The sequence below is a fragment of the Mirounga angustirostris genome, unplaced genomic scaffold (assembly GCF_029215605.1).
Source record: "Mirounga angustirostris isolate CCGP_5_RB_7025 unplaced genomic scaffold, mMirAng1.0.hap1 SCAF_5, whole genome shotgun sequence".
Lineage (NCBI taxonomy): Eukaryota > Metazoa > Chordata > Mammalia > Carnivora > Phocidae > Mirounga > Mirounga angustirostris.
Window position 1 is genome coordinate 175,417,191 of NW_026991713.1, and position 16,920 is coordinate 175,434,110.

General features: G+C 45.0%; 1 protein-coding gene across 2 annotated transcripts in view; it reads left to right on the forward strand.

Annotated features, from left to right (window-relative positions):
• The first annotated feature begins 7,568 nt into the window (after positions 1-7,568).
• The window catches only part of USP42 (ubiquitin specific peptidase 42), a 49,025-nt gene continuing 39,673 nt past the window's right edge, over positions 7,569-16,920 (forward strand). For both annotated transcript variants that reach the window (XM_045875834.2, XM_054507699.2), the window contains exons 1-3: positions 7,569-7,712; positions 11,837-12,086; positions 14,709-14,909. In XM_045875834.2, the coding sequence (XP_045731790.2) occupies positions 11,846-12,086; positions 14,709-14,909 (442 nt within the window). In that variant the 5' untranslated portion in view covers positions 7,569-7,712; positions 11,837-11,845. The remainder of the gene's footprint in view (positions 7,713-11,836; positions 12,087-14,708; positions 14,910-16,920) is intronic.

The following is a 16,920-nucleotide window of genomic DNA, read 5'->3' on the forward strand; positions in this document are numbered from 1 at the left end:
AGCAGACTCCCTGCCGAGCAGGGAGCCCGATGCGGGACTCGATCCCGGGACTCCAGGATCATGACCTGAGCCGAAGGCAGTCGCTCAATCAACTGAGCCACCCAGGCGCCCCAATCACTAATATATTCTTAAAAACTGTCGAGAGTTGAGTCTATCATCAGACATCGTTTGTCATTCTTCAGAACAGAGAAACTCTGAGCCTCTTCCTTTGGCATCCTTTGCTGTGTTAACACGGCCCTATGTTGAGAAATTTTTCTGATACAGTTCTGATCAAGTTTCCTTCAGATACTCACCAAGGTGAATTATGTATCAAGTTCTCCTTTCCTCTCCTGACTCGCTCTCCCCATCTCTGTTTCTGTGTCTCTCCACTCTGAGTTGCCCCTACTAATTTTTTTTTAAAGATTTTTTAAATTTATTTATTAGAGAGAGAGAGAGTGCAGGAGGGGGTAGGGTTAGAGGGAGAAGCAGACTCCCCGCCGAGCAGGAAGCCCGATGTGGGACTCGATCCCGGGACTCCGGGATCATGACCCGAGCCGAAGGCAGTCGCCCAACCAACTGAGCCACCCAGGCGCCCTGCCCCTACTAATTTAACCTTGCGCATTGCTACTCCGTCTGCAGGGCTCAGTCTCAGTGAGTGAACTTCCCCATCCACTGATCTGCCCCCTCCCATTATATTCCTTCCTGCAAAATTGGCACTCATTGCTCAACTCCTTCATGTAAACATCCTAAAAGCTCACTGAAGGCAGGCACTAACACATCACTTCTCTCCCTGACTTTCAGAGTGGACGCTAGGTGGGTATTTGCTCCATGAATGTGTGAGCTGTTTCAAAAGAAAGGAGCTATATGCTGTTGGACAGAATATTAACGAATGGCTTTATTGCCCAGATGAATATTCAAACATCTTCGTATATGCCACAGAAGTCCTTTCAGGACTAACTGCATTGCATTTGTAAATTTATTTTAATCTTCATACTACAGGCATTTTTTTGAGTTCTGGAAAGAATTTCTTTGGGATCAGTTACAGTATACTTAAAATCTTTACAAACCGAAGTATAATCCTTCATTCAGAAAATCTTAAAAAAAAAAAAATCTTTTTTAGGACCCTTGGTCATGAGTTTTGGGCCCTGTACATTTTTCAAGTTTGTTATTTATTCCTTAGTATTTTGTTTTAATTCTTGTGATTATTTTTCTAATTAGATATTGCTTGTTATGAATCTCAATTGGCTTTTTTATTGTGGTAAAATGTATACAAGATTGATCATTTTAACTATTTTCAAGTGTATAGTTCCATGGCATTAAGTAAATTTACATTCAATTGACTTTTTTATATTCATGTTTTAATCAGCCACTTACCTGAAAGCTCTTAATGGGTCTCACGTATTTTTGCTTTTTTTCAAATTCAGGTATACAGATGAAGATAAATTTTCTCCATTCTGATGGAAATATCTTGTGTTTTTTTTGGGGGGGGAGGGCAAACTTCCAGGGCCATGTTTAATCATTGTTCAGGATAGCATGCATTCATGTTCATGAATTGGACAGGTATTGATTTCCATTATAAATGTAGGAAGTGGTATTTTTCCTTATAGTCTCGACCAGCCAGTTAGACCTGATTAGACCTCTCAGAGTTTTTCCTTTGAAACCCCAGGCCTGCTGAGTCAAGTTACATGCTGAACTTTCTCCTTGCTATCAACTGTATTATCAGTGTTCATTTTTGCATATTTCCAAGCTTTAATGTCTTATGTTGGATTGGGAGGAAGGGGTGTTAGTTATCCATTAGGATAAAGTTGGCTTTGATAAATTAAACACACCTTTCATTTCACGAGAGCCCAAAACAAGACCAAAGAATGCAATTAATAAATAAAAGCTGGAGCTGGACTTTATATCTAGTGTGTCTGTCCCCAAACAGCACTCTGTGATGACTGTGTCTCAACCCAGGCTGTGGGGACAAGTCTATTGATGGTGTCATCTGAGTACTCTTATAGTGAAAGGTAGGTACTCTTTTTCTTTTTTTTGTGTTCTTTTGTGGCAAAACATGGTAGGTACTTCTTTCAAATATGCTTTATGACTAATCCATTTTTTTGGTGTTTATGCGATTTCTTCTTTGTTCACAGTGATTATGAGTAAAAGCTGTAAGCAGTAAAGGGTCTGGTCTTGTTTGTTCTGAGGGGCTTAGAGCAAGGGTTGACTGAGAGATTCTAAGTACTACTCCACTCTGTTGTGGGTGCGGAACTCTCAGGGACAGGGCGTGCAGTGGTGAAATTAAGCTGGTGCGAGAGGAGTCCTTGCTAGTTATGCTCACAGTGGTCGATTGTCACCCTCCCTGACTCATCCAGTGTTTTCAGAGGCCAGAACTGGTGAATTAAATTGGCGTGCTTGGAGACCAATAGCCTTGCACCCTTTATAAGCGTAAGGTACAACATTAATATTCTCAGCCATTTCCCCCTGGGAGTTACTCTTTTGGCCAGAGAGGGCAGTTTGGGGGTTTCCATATGGCTTTTTCTACTAGACTAACTCATACTCTACAAGTCAAGGAACCAATGTGAGGGTTCTGTCAACCTGTAAGTATGACCATTTGGATATTATATTTGGGAACTTGGGAAATGACCACTGTAGGCCCACAGACCCAGTGTATTTCTTGACCCTGGAGGTTCTTACTCCCTTAGCAAAAAGGGAGCCTTTGGGGTGCTTTAGGTTCCCATCCATCCTTATTATCTCTATAAACCAACAGCCTGGAAATATCCAGGTACTCCTCTTTCCCGGTCTATGGTTACCCAAACAAATTAAATGGCCAGAGGTTTCTTTGGTGAAGTATTTGGAGAATCGCTATTGTGTACATGTCCATGGATCTGGCTTCTCTTTTACTGAATGGGTGTTTTGGATCTGAAAATTGGCTCAGGTGGTGAAATTGGAAAGGTGATTTGACTATATCAAATGATATATATATCATATTTAGTATGTCTTTGTTGACTGCCCATCTATCTTGCTCCATGATCTGTTATCATATTTAGTATGTCTTTGTTGACTGCCCATCTATCTTGCTCCATGATCTGTTATCATAGTTAGTATGTCTTTGTTGACTGCCCATCTATCTTGCCCCATGATCTGTTGGCCTCCATGGATCCCTGCAAGTCAGGTGCTCCTTCTGCCGTGCTAACCCTGCTGCCCACTCATGCCCACCTTGCTTCTGAGGGGTAAATGCTGCCACCCAGCCTCTGTCACTCTAGGATCCAATTACCCCTCTGACCTACGGATGACAACCACCACTGAGTTTCTCAAAGCTGATGGTGCCCCCACCCGCCATGACCTTGGGAAGCAGTGTCTTCCAGGCCTCTTCTGCTAGTCAGTTCACTTCCCCGGGCCTATTGAGCCCTTCTTCCACTATCTACCATGGAAGCCATGGTGTTGTCCTTATTTAATGTGGCTCATTTCTTTTTGCCAAATACCATCCATACAGTGTATCAGAACTGGCCCACTCGGGGCCCTTGACAAAGTTTAGATCAAAATTGTGGGAGGGTGCCCCTATATCTACAAACTCTCCCTTATTACCCCTCCCCTACCCTTGATCTAGCCCCTTGAGATCCATTTACAGGCTTACTGAGAGTCCTGCTGGTATGTATCAGCCATGTCCTACAGCTCCTTCAATGTATCATTCCTCTCCTCCCTAAGTAGGACTAACACTTGTCCATTCAGGCCCCATAATGAGACTTAACCTTAGCAACTGGTCTCATGGCCATGGGGGCTATGGGAGCAGATCCTAAAGAATGCATTGTCTTATAGGGTTCTTGCCTCATTTGAGGCTTCTGCATTGTCTTCAGGTTGGGGGGCTGGGATGGGCCACTTCTTTTTTTTTTTTTGTAGTTTTTAATTTTATTATATTATGTTAGTCACCACACAATACATCATTAGTTTTTGATGTAGTGATCCATGATCCATTGTTTTCGTATAACACCCAGTGCTCCATGCAGTACGTGCCCTCCTTAATACCCATCACCGGGATAACCAATGGGATGGGCCACTTCTGAAGGCCCAAAGGGTTCAGAGCAATCTTATCCCTAGTCTTGGGATTCCACCTCTTCTTAATCAGAGCCCTGACCTTGGTGATGGAGACTGACCATGGCTGAGAGAAGTCAATCACTTCTAAAGTTCTGTTTCTTCAACGTGAAGCCCTGAGCCTGGTCCGCGGGATTGCCTGCCTATCCTCTGACTGCAGATGATCATCCTGGCAGGGCACTAAAACGTCTCTCTGGTATTTATGCTTTGCTTTACATTGATGACTAATTGCCCGGACCCTATCATTTTCCTTCTTGAAAGCAGCAGTGGTCATCAAATTTCACAGATCTTGGGGCGCCTGCGTGGCTCAGTTGGTTAAGCGACTGCCTTCGGCTCAGGTCGTGATCCTGGAGTCCCGGGATCGAGTCCCGCATCGGGCTCCCTGCTTGGCGGGGAGTCTGCTTCTCCCTCTCCCACTCCCCGTTTGTGTTCCCTCTCTCGCTGTGTCTTTCTCTGTCAAATAAATAAATAAAATCTTTAAAAAAAAAAAATTCACAGATCTTTCAGTGCCTATTTTCCCCGATGTTCACAAACACCAGAGAGATTGAATAAGCCAATGCATGCCCTTCTACTCATTTCCCATCCCACTTTCCCCTAGGTGGGAGTCTTATGCAACGGCATGGAGATTAGTGCCTCCCATATCACCTGGAATCTTATCCTTAGACTCTGCTTCCTAGGACCTTTTCTGGTACCTGGTCTGAAGCCAGGCAACTTAGAAGCAGGGCTTGAACCAGAATTCAGATTCCCGTGCTATATATGCACTGTGCTCTGGGGAGAAAGGGAAGGGAGGAAGAGGGCAGGGAAAAGAGTCAAGCCAGTATGTAATGGAAGACAAACTTCTCTCTGATCCCACTGGAGCTTTGGAGCATGCACTGCACCCCAAGGCTGGTCACAAGTTGAGGCAAGGCCTTTCTGAACCCCTTTGTCAGTGGGCCACTGGTGTAGGCTGTAAGGGAGTGGTAGGCATGGTTAACCTCCCCGTGAACCAGCTCCCCCCCTTCAGCCAAGGACAGCTGTCAAGAGAAGGGGCAGCTGTGAGTTATTAGCAGCTAACACTCATAGCAGCTGTGCGGCGGGGGAATGGGTGCATCAGCCAGTAAAGGGGGTCTGGTAGGGCATTTACAGCATCCACTACAGGCTCCCTAGTTGTCTGGAGGTTCTCAGAAAATCTAACTTATCACTCTTAACACTTTTTGTTCTTTATCTGGATTGGGAGGTAGGGCACCTGGGGTGAGTTTGCCTTCAGCATAAAGACAGTTTTGGTAAAGGCAATGGGCTGAGTAATCTGTGTAGGCCACACAGTTTGTAAGAACAGAGGCAAAGTGAAATCTCCAAACAGCATTCCCTTTGGATTAAGCGCTGGTCTGGAAGAAAAATTTCTGGGGCAAGTTGGCTTACCATCTCAGCCAAAGACCCAGCTGTTTGAAGTCCTAATATCCTTTGTAACTTCTCCACTTATGTTGTTCAGTTTGCTCCACTGAAATTCTTTAGAGGAAAAGGCCCTCTGTTTGCTTTCAAGGCACAGAGAGGAGTGGAGGGGGCTGAGTATTACCGCCCCCAAGAGCCTGTTCTGGTGGAGAACTAAGGGATGGTTAAAAAACAAAACAAAACAAAACAAAACCCCTCTTGGGAAGCCTGGGTGGCTCAGTCATTAAACGTCTGCCTTCGGCTCAGGTCATGATCCCAGGGTCCTGGGATGCAGCCCCGCATCGGGCTCCCTGCTCGGCGGGAAGCCTGCTTCTCCCTCTCCCACTCCCCCTGCTTGTGTTCCCTCTCTCGCCGTGTCTGTCAAATAAATAAATAAAATCTTAAAAACAAAACCCCTCTTCCTATGTAAGTTGCTCAGGTACTGAGCAACAATTAAGAGGCGGACTGTGGGGGTACTTTGTGAATAGAATACTGAGTGGAAAATGAAATTAGAAGGCAAACATCTAGTGTGACCTTCAAGGGAAGCATTTTGAACTACCACAAGACTCAGGTGAATATTAAGGATTTGGCTCTTTAATTCCTTCTCAATTTAGTAATCTCAAAGTCATTTGGGGGAAAGGCAAGTAAATTACTGAGTCCATCCCTACAGCCCTTCTGATCTTGCAGATCTCTTACTAGTGTTGAAAGGGCCACCAGGGTGATATTCCATAACCATTCTTCATCAGGAAGTTGTGGTGTTAATCCCAAAAGTGAGCACTGAATCTTGGAGGTTTGGAATTCACCTTTTCCCTTTTTTTCCCCCAAAGTACTTCAGTGTTGCGCTCCAAACACACAACTGATATTGTAATCAACAAGTGATTTCTTTCCGTAACAATAGCAAGTGCCACCATAAAAATATGTGCTGTCTTGGAAGGGGGAGTAATAAGATTCTGATGGGGGATTCAAGCAGGGCTCCATGAAGAAGAGGCAGGGGCAGGGCTTCTATAAGCAGATGTAGGAATGGGGTGTTTGTAGGAAAAAAGTCTGTTATGGCTGGGGACACGCACAAGAAGAAAGGTAACTGAGGCTTCAATGTCAGGTGAAGGAGTTTAGACTATTCTGTGGGCCAAAAAGAGGCTGAAGGCTCTGAGGGGAGCAACGTTCGACCTGTGTTATTGAAAGATCAAGGAAGATCAAGCAGATCACAGAAAAATAAGGGTGGAAAGGGAGTTCAGATTAGGAGGAGAGCATCAGAAAGGAGACTGAAGGGAATGGGTGTGGCGAGGAGGTCGCCTCGGGGAGGGTCGGATGTGACTCGGTGTTAGGGATTAGACCGTGGGAAGGGCCCAGGTTAGTGTAGGAGAGTGCCTTGTCCTTAAAGCAGAGAACCCATCAGAGAGAAACAGGGTCGTGGAGGAGCAGAGATGCAGCGATGAATCAAACAGCTCTCGGCTCAGTCTCGCCGCGGAGACATCCAGTAAGCGGTTGGGGGTATGGATCCGGGACTGGGGAGCCAGAGCTGGTCTAGCTGCCCCGCAGAGCGTGGAATGCTTGGATCTGAGGTGCAATCACGACGGGCTGGGCAGGGCCCTGTCCTCTTCCGGAGCCAGGTTTCAAACTCTCCCCTTCCCGTCGCGCAGTCTATGAAGTCGGAATACGAGCTCGCGCCCCGCTGGCTCCGGCGTCCTTAGATGCTGGGTCCCTAGGCCGAGGGGCGAGCGGCGCAGCGCGCGAGGGAGGCTCCCCCAGAGCCGGGTCCGCTTGGTCCGCCGCGTCCCCGCGCAGGCCAGACGGGCGCAGCAAGGACCGGCTCGAGCCCCGCGACCGCCGCACGCCCCACGGTCCGCTCCCGCCGACGGCTCGGGGGAAAGACCGCCCCGGCCCGCGCCGCGCGGCCCGGCTCCGCCAATCAGCGCGCCCCTTCCGCAGCGCCCGGGCGCTCCAGTGACGCGCGCGCCAGCCTGCGCCCGCGGCGCTTTGACGACGGCCCCTCCCGCGCTCGCCCGGCCCGTTAACTGCGCGCCGCGCCTCTTGTGCGACGGCCCCTGGGCGGTGGCGCGTGCGGGCGCGGCCCTGGCGCGCCCCCTGGCGGCCCGGCGGGGCGCGGCGGGCGCGGCGCTGACCCGGAGGCGGCGGCGGCGGTGCCCGGATGGAGGCACGTCATTGTCCCCCGCCGGGCGGCTGGGCTGTGTGCGGCGGCGGCGGCGGCGGCGGCGGCGGCCGAGGGGGATGGAGCGAGCGCCGAGCCGGGTCAGGTAAGCTCCCGCCTCCTTCCCGCCCGCCGCTGGCCGGCGTGGGGCCCGCGGAGCGCCCCGCTCGCCTTGGCCGCAGCTGGCCCGGCCGCCCCTGAGCCGGCGCGGCCCGCGGCGGACTGGCGCGGCCCCTCGCCCGCCGCCCCCTTCGCAGCCGCGGGCCGCCCGGGACCCCGCGGCGCCGGTGGCAGCGGCGCTACCGCCGGCCGCGCCAGGCCGCTGGGGAGGGGGCGGTGGCCGGGGCGGTCGGGCGCCCCGAGAGCCGGGCTGCGCGGGGAGGCCGGACCCCCCTGGTTGCCATGGACACTGCCCTCCCACCCCCACCCGGCCCCAGCCCGCCCCCTCGGCCCGTGGGCCGGGCCGGGCGGGCGGCTCCGGGGCGGCCTGGCCCGCACGGGTCTGCCCGCGGTGGGCGTGTGCCGGCCGCCGGCCGCGGAGCCCGGCGTCCCCGGCCCGCCCGCCGCCCGCCGCCCCCCGCCCCCCGCGTGGCTGCCACCTCCCGCCCCCAGCGGCCCTCGGAGCCCGGGGCTCGCCTCCCCACCCCCACCGCACCCCCCAGAGAGACAAACTTTCCCACCCCGGCGCCCCTCCGCGGCACGCCGGTACCCCTCGCGGGCCGCCCACCTGGCTGCTCCGCGGAGTGTCCGAGTTCCCCACGCCGGCCGCCGGGGCGGAGCGGACAGCCTCGAGGGGGAGAGGAGGGGCCCGGCGGCCCCGGCGGCGCGTCCCCAAAAGCGTGTGCGCCTCGGTCCTGTTCTTTATCTTCGGGGCAGGGAGACCCAGCTTACCTGGAGGGGGTCGGGGGAGAGGGTGATCGGTTTCAGATGTTTGAAATGAAATTTTGACGGGACCGAAGTTTTACAATCTAGGACTTTAACCTGGTTATAATGAATGCAGTTGAGATTACTTTTGTTGAATAGCGCTTTTATATTCAGGGAGGCCCTAGGGTTTGCTTGTTTATAGGAAAACATGTTGGTTATTTAAAGTAAATACGCTCAGATAACAGTAAAATGGGTTGAGGAACTATTCAGTTAGCACCTCTTTTTTAAGGTAACAATGGTAATTCAGGTTCTCACACGTTTCTGTGGCGTCTCAGAAAAGAGTGCTAAATTTTAAAGATAATTTCACTCTTTGGACTCATTCAAAGTGCATGGGGGATATGAATAATCAGTTTTACTTATTTGTTTTTATTTAAGGTCAGTTTCACTTTCTTTTTCTATCATTGAATCAAGTCTACAGAGTTTGGTTTGTAAAGGTTTAAGGCTAGACGTTTTATTTACTTAAAAATAATTGCAATCAAGGCTGTTCTTTTTAAAGCTTGTGTGTTTTCCACTTAAATAGAAATGTTACAAGAACGTGGATTACATTGTTTATGAAGAAGCAGAGTGTATCAGTTTCTTTTCTACGTGTATTGGTATTATTACCTTTATGTGCAGTGCCACAGTGTTTAAAACAGCTATATGCTTATTTTTAAAATGAAAAAGAATAATGTATTCTGGTATTTGATAGAAATATAAGGGACTGAAAATCTTAAGACTTCTGAATAAAAGATTGCACTTAAAGCAGACATTTGTGAAGTCGATTAGTCTCATTCCTCCGCACACCTCCTGCCTTGATTCATGTACTCATTTTTTTTCAAACATGTTTTTGTAACTTTTTGTGTATCATTAGCAGACGCTGAGAGAAATTTTAACTTTTCATGGAAGTAGTTGCTTAAAAGCCCCGATATAACCAATAACCGTAATGTTTAGAAGCTTTACAAACAGTAAAGAACGTGTAACTTATTAATCTTAGGTCCTATACAACTTTGTTTGGCTTGCAGAAAAGGTATCTCTGTAGCCAGTGCAATTTAGTTTGATTCTTGATGGTTTTAGGATAAGTATTCCTGGGCTGAATATACAAATGAAGACAAATGGATGGTTTTGGTTTGTTTTCCCAGAATTATAATGCTGTATGGTTATTGATGATTGAGTTGTATGCTTTCCTTAATTTTTTTTTTTCATTTAAGAGCCCCCCCCCCCCAAAGGCAATTGGAGCAAGTAAAATGGTTTTATTTGGTCATTTGTTAATGATTGTCCTGAAGGGATATTTATCCTGGGAAAATTGAGGTTTTTTTGCTATTAAATGTTATTGTAAATGAAGCCAAATTAACCTTTCCTTGGCAGTCTGTTTTGGCTTTCTTCTTCCTTTTGCTCCTCCTTCTCTTCCTTCTCCTCTTTTGTTTTCTTACTCTTGCTTACCTCCACTGTGTTTCATGCTGTAGACTTTATTTGGATAATACAGCTCAAGCTTTCTTCCTGAATGAAATCCTGTATCTTAGATTCACTTAGAATAGTTCAGTTTTTATTATTTTATTAAGATCTAATCTAACATCAACTTTTTTATTTCTGCATATGATTCCAAAAAATTCTTAAGGTTGTGCTTTCGGGGCAGGGGGCTACAATCATGCCGTAATTTAAAATTACAACAAAATTGAGGCTTTTAAAAGAACCTTACTGTGAGCAGACTGTGCATCACAACATTTGTTGAAGTGGCATGAATGTTGGTATTTATTCTTTCCCTTGACTGCACTGAATATTTTTTAAAGCAAGTTTTAAAGGCTGTTCCTACTTCAAAGTAGGAATGAGATACTAAATACAAATGAGATACTGTATATAAATCACTCAGCATAAGCCAGTGCTAAAAGCAAACCCTGGTTACTTCCTATATTCGGGATTCATTCATTTGTTGAGCACATGTGTGGCCAGCTTTCTGTGTGCCAGGTCCGGGCATATAAATACGAGTGTGATGGAGAGTAACAAGTGAATCCAGCCGTGGAGTAGGTGCTGGAGCGCTACCATAGAAATCGGCAGGGCGCTGTGGGAGCTTGCAGGAGGGGTTCAGACCCAGTCTTGGGGGAGGGTTGTTGTCAAGGAAAGTGTCCCAGAGGAAATGAATTCTAATCTGAGAAGTGGTAAGTGGTAACTGGCCGGAGGTGGAAGGCTGGAAGAGTGTGAGGTAAAAAAGAACAGCATGTGAATAGCCCGGAGAGTGCAGGTAGGAATGGAAGCTGGGGAGCATGGGGAGCGGTTCCTAGGCCAGGCCATGCCAAGCCTGGGTGTTGAGATGTTGTCCCAGGGGCAGTTGGGGCATGCCTGAGAGAAAGGTTATCTATAAAGGAGTGGCACACTCGATTTGGTTGTCACTGGGCAGTTTACATTCCTAAAGGGACCCCAGTGACTAGGTCAGTATAGCCAGAAGGAACCCTTCCTGGGAATGTTGGGCCAGGTGCCTGGTTCCAGTTGCTGACTAGTTTGGGTTATAATTGTTCCATTTTTATAGACCCTGTAGATTCTATCCAATCTCTCATAGGTCCATTATGAAAATTAAGTAAATTAATCTGTGTTCAGTGATTAACACAGTGCCCCGCATATAGAAAATGCTTAATTAGTGGTAGTCCCAAGATTTAAAAATAGGATTCAGAGAGAAAATTATAATTACCCCTTTATAACATGTGTTTGTGTTCCAGTTTGATGTTAGTAATGTCTTATGGGCTTCATTTAAAAAGTCATATATACCAAATAAATGAGCCGCTTCAGAAAAACTTTTCAAACATAAGACTTCCTATTTTTTAAAAAAATAATATATTTCAAACAAGTCATTTTGGACTTTAAGCTCAAAATTAAAGCTAGATTTTTCTCTCCATGTAGTTGAGACTTTTCCCTGATGAACTCTGTGAATTGAAAACTGAGTCAAATGTATTAGTGCATTTCACATTCTAGTTTTAAGCGATAGGGAAAAAAAGATATATAGGTTTTTGGTAAATGTATAGAATTGGAAACTGAGGTCCCTGATTATATACTGTAATATGAGACTTTTGGGGGCTTGGAATAGAATGACAAGATCCAATCAAATATTTCTTTGAAGGTTTTATAATTAAAAATTGTTGACATGTTCAGATGAGCACAATGCTAAAATGTTCCAAGGGAATGATTTCAAAGTTAAAAACTACTGCTGTTTTTCTATTATAGTGACTTATTTGACAGTAATTAAATATGAGTAGGATAATTTTCCAAGATCTAATGGTAGATTAAGTAGATTACTTTTCTCAATTTATAAAACAACTGCATGTGTTTTGTCTTTTGCAGAGTTGAACAATGACCATAGTTGACAAAGCTTCTGAATCTTCAGACCCATCAGCCTATCAGAATCAGCCTGGCAGCTCGGAGGCGGTCTCACCTGGAGACATGGATGCAGGTTCTGCCAGCTGGGGAGCTGTGTCTTCGCTAAATGATGTTTCAAATCACACACTTTCTTTAGGACCAGTACCTGGTGCTGTAGTTTATTCAAGTTCATCTGTACCTGATAAATCAAAACCATCACCACAAAAGGATCAAGGTACTACTTTTTAAAGACAGAATCACTCCAAAAAACTCTGGTATAAATGCTGTCAGTGGTTGGCAGTTTTGGAGGGGGTTGTCTTTTGCGAGACCTCTTGCCACCCGAGTGGCCAGCAGTGACATTGTCTGACAGGCTTCATTTTCCTGTGCTGCTTGTTCATGATTAACATGTATCATAACAGGGTGGATTACTTTCAGTTATTATAATATTTGTAGTTTCTTTTATTCTTAATTTATTGAAGGATAAACTTCATCTCGGTGAGATCTGAGGTGGGCATTTTGTTAACTTGTCAGTTACCTGTAGTTCCCTAAGTAGATGTTTGTCTTTGAAAATTTTGGAAGATTTTAAGATTTTATTTATTTAGGGGCGCCTGGGTGGCTCAGTTGGTTAAGCGACTGCCTTCGGCTCGGGTCATGATCCCGGAGTCCCGGGATTGAGTCCCGCATCGGGCTCCCTGCTCGGCGGGGAGTCTGCTTCGTCCTCTGACCCTATCCCCTCTCATGTGTTCTCTCTCTCTCAAATAAATAAAAAAAATCTTAAAAAAAAAAAAGATTTTATTTATTTATTTGACAGATAGCACAAGTAGGCGGAGAGGCAGGCAGAGGGAGAGGGAGAAGCAGACTCTCCACTAAGCAGGGAGCCCGACACGGGGCTCGATCCCAGGACCCTGGGACCATGACCTGAGCCGAAGGCAGCTGCTTAACCGACTGAGCCACCCAGGCGCCCCTGAAGATTTTTTTTTTTTTAAAGATTTTATTTGTTTATTTGACAGAGACACAGCGAGAGAGGGAACACAAGCAGGGGGAGTGGGAGAGGGAGAAGCAGGCTTCCCATGGAGCAGGGAGCCCGATGCGGGGCTCGATCCCAGGACTCTGGGATCATGACCTGAGCCGAAGGCAGACGTCAAATGACTGAGCCACCCAGGCGCCCTGAAGATGTTTTTAAAAAACGACTGCCTTTTGACAAATGGCTCTACCGAACTGTGGGTTGTTTTTTAGTTTTTGGGTTTTGGGCCAGTTAAAATCATCTGTGGTAATAAAGCTCTTTGAAAGACAGCAGATAATGTAAATGTTACATTTGTTAAAAACTGTGTAAATGTGGTTACATTTGTTAAAACTCATCCGGTTAAATGAGACATTGACACTTTAGTTGGTACTTCTGAGACTTTTGGATTTGAAAGCTTTGAAATGCAAAGAAAATAGATTAGTTCCTACTCAGAACGTCATCTGGCTTAGAATAATTTGGTCCTTATATTGTCTTGCATCCTCATAGTAAATGTGATATTGTGATGTGGTGGTGGGTGGTGTGATTTGCTGAAGGGTGTTTTGGGTGGGAGGGAAGTTTATGTCACAAAATAAACAATTTAATTGAATGTTACACATAGAGTTTAAAGACCTTCACCAGCAAGACTTTCCCACAGGACTTCTTTTCACTGACTCCAACTTCCCGTTACTTGCTGGGGTTCCTTTCTCTCCCTCAGGCCTTAACTCACACTTAACTCACTGCCATGCCCTTTTTGGACCCCTTGTCCCATCCTCTGAAGACTCATTTCTTTTTTCCTAGTTTTTCTTTCTGTTCCCACTGAGCTGAAGCCTACCTTTGCATACTTAAACCCATTAATTTCTCTGGTAAAATAGAGAACCATCCATTAAGGCGTTTCCATCTCCAGCAGCACCAAGGAACTAGCAAACTTTTGAAAAGGAAGTCTTCATACGGATGATCGAACTTTCCTAAATAAGTTTTTGAGCTTTACCTGAGTTCTGTTAGCATAGTTATCATTAATAATCTGTTTATAAGTCTTGAAAATAGATAAACATCTTTTTAGGCAACATAGCATGTACTTATGATGTGGATAGTGGTGCCCAACAGCCTGAGTTCAGAGCCGGGTTCCTTTCTGGTAAAATGAGGATGATGTCACTACCAACTCTTAGACTGAGACTGTCTGGCAGCTAAGAAGGACTCTAGAAGTACAGTGCTGGTGAAGAGGACAGTGATGGTGGTGGTACTACGTAGAAGCATCCACAGCAAATGTTACAGACAGTGGGCTCAGCCTGCATTTTCTGTAGATTGTGTTGAAATATTTTTAAGTAGATATAAAAGAGTAGTTAGAGTGAACTCTCATGTAGACATCAGTCAGCTTTATCAACTCATACCTTCACCATTTACTCCCCTCCCATCATTGTAAAGCAAATCCAAGACTTTGTAGTTCATCTATAAATATCTTAGTTTGTATACCTAAAAAATTCTTTTCTAAAAATTTAAACATCTTTATATTAAAACTCTAGTCAACATTAAAACTTCTCTGATTGTCATTTTTTTTAACAGTTGGTTTGTTGAAATCAACATCCAAACAAGGTCTGTACTTTGCATTTGGTGGATGTGTTTAAGTTTCTGTTAACACCCCCTTTGGTCATTGCAGTTTACTGATTGAAGAAACCAAATCTTTTCGATTTCCCACATTCTAGGATCTGTCTTTTAAAATGTCCCTTTCTTCCCTGTATTTCTGGTTAGCTGGTAAAAACCTAATCTTGATCAGATTTAGTTTGATGTGTTGCTATTTATTGAGCTTGAGAAACGTGCAAAGCTTTGTTTTTAAACATTTCTTGTTTATTTCTCTAGCCCTAGGTGATGGCATTGCTCCTCCACAAAAAGTTCTTTTCCCATCTGAGAAGATTTGTCTTAAGTGGCAACAGACTCACAGAGTTGGAGCCGGGCTCCAGAATTTGGGCAATACCTGTTTTGCCAATGCAGCACTGCAGTGTTTGACTTACACGCCACCTCTTGCCAATTACATGCTATCTCATGAACACTCCAAGACATGTAAGTGTTCTGGGTTCTGTTAACTTGTGTAGTGTTGTGCTATGCTAACCTACTTTCATTTTTTTCTCTGCAATGAAAGTGAAGAATTCAGCCAAGAATTCTATGATCACTAGGAAATTGGTTTATTTTTTTAGAAACCTTGGAGGAAGACTCTTAAGATTTGTTTTCAGGTTGCATAAAAATCATTTTGCACCTAATTTGACCTGTGACGTTACTGAAAAAGAAACCTATTTTATCGGCATTTGGCATTTCTGAACCCCCTGCTGGCTTTCTATACACTTGCTAAAAAAATGTGACATAAATGTCTGCCGCCAACAGCTTGGGGCCAAGCAGAGTTAAGAAATCCTGTCTCTCCTGGCTTCCATCCTGTATTGTAAGGCTTGATTCATTTGCAGGCTTATAAGTCTTCGTGGAGAGGAACCTCTTGTTGCGGCCTCCAACCTCCTGAAAGTTCATACAGGACTTTCCTTTTAGTGTGTATGAACTCCCTTTTCAACCTAAAGGGCAGGAAATCAGTTAAAATATATCATGTCTTTAATAGGTGACAGCCAGCTCAGTGGTTGACTAGTGAAATTCAGAATTTAGAACAGTATCTAGTTTTTGAGGTTTGAGCTTCTAAATATATTATAAATATCCTTCATCCTTATAAATGAAATCTCCCTGTTCTTTGATCTACATTAATGCTGAGGTGTGTGTGTGTGTGTTTGGGTGCTGTTCATTAATTATGAGCAGGTGAAAACTCCCGAGGCTTCTTTTTGAATAGTTCTTTACTTAATGGAGATTTTAAACCGGTTCTTTTAAAACTGTCCCACACCCCCCTCCCCCCCCAAAGAGCAAAATAATGCTTGTAAAGAATTTGGAAAGTACAGAAAAATTTAAAGAAACCAAAGGAAAATCACCTAGAATCTCACTGTCCAGAGGTGTTTGGTATGCCAAGGGCTTTTAAATTACAGAATGAATGTTTTGTTTGCCCTCATTTCCCCCCTAAGTTCATAATTCATTCCCCACAGACAGCTTTCCCTTTTCCCTTACTTTTGTGCTTCATGAAAGTAGGGTGTGGATGAAAACCCAGCATTGGCACCTGGGCCGTGAGAAGCAGGACCGACACAAAAATTCAGAAGCTCCGGGTGTCCAGAACTAGGTGTTGTCTTTTTCGCTGTTGGTAGTTTTCGTGCTTTCTGTTTTTCCTTTATTTAGGTATATCAAGGTGTAATCATATATATATATATGTGTGTGAGTTAGGTACATCTCTTTATTGCATGTATGACTATATACATATAACTTAGGTATGTTTCCCTTTATTTAGCTTTATTGAGCTACAATTGATACGTAATAAATGGCACATACTTAAAATATATGTTTGATGTATTTTGACATTTGTATACTCCCATGAAACTACTACCACAATTAAGGTTATGAATATATTCATCACCCCCAAAGCTTTCCAGTGCTCCTTTGAAATCACTCCCTTCTACGCCTTCCTACCCCTCATCCCCTCGACCCCAGGCAACCACTGATATACTTTCTGTCTACTATAGATTAGTTTGTATTTCTTTAGAATGTTATATAGTGGATTTATACAGGCGTATATTCTTGTATTGCCTGGCTGCTTTGACTTAGTGCAATTATTTTAACATTATTCCATGTTGTTGCATATATCAATAGTTAGTTTTTATTGTTGAGTAGTATTCCATTGTATGGATATACCACATTTTGTTTCTCCATTCACCCACCTATTGATCGACATTTGGGTTGTTTCTCTTTTGGGGCCGTCACAGATTAAGCTACTATGAACATTTTTATATACCTGTTTATAAAAAGGTCTTTGTAAGGACATGTTTTCTTTTCTCTTGGGTAAATATTTAGGAGTGGAATGGCTTGGTCCTGTAATATGTGTGTGCTAACTTTAAGGTAAACTTCCAGGCTGTTTCTCAAAGGGATTCTGGTATTTTACATTTCCAGCAGCAGTGACTGAAAGTTCCATTTGCTCCGTATCTCCCCGTAATGTTTG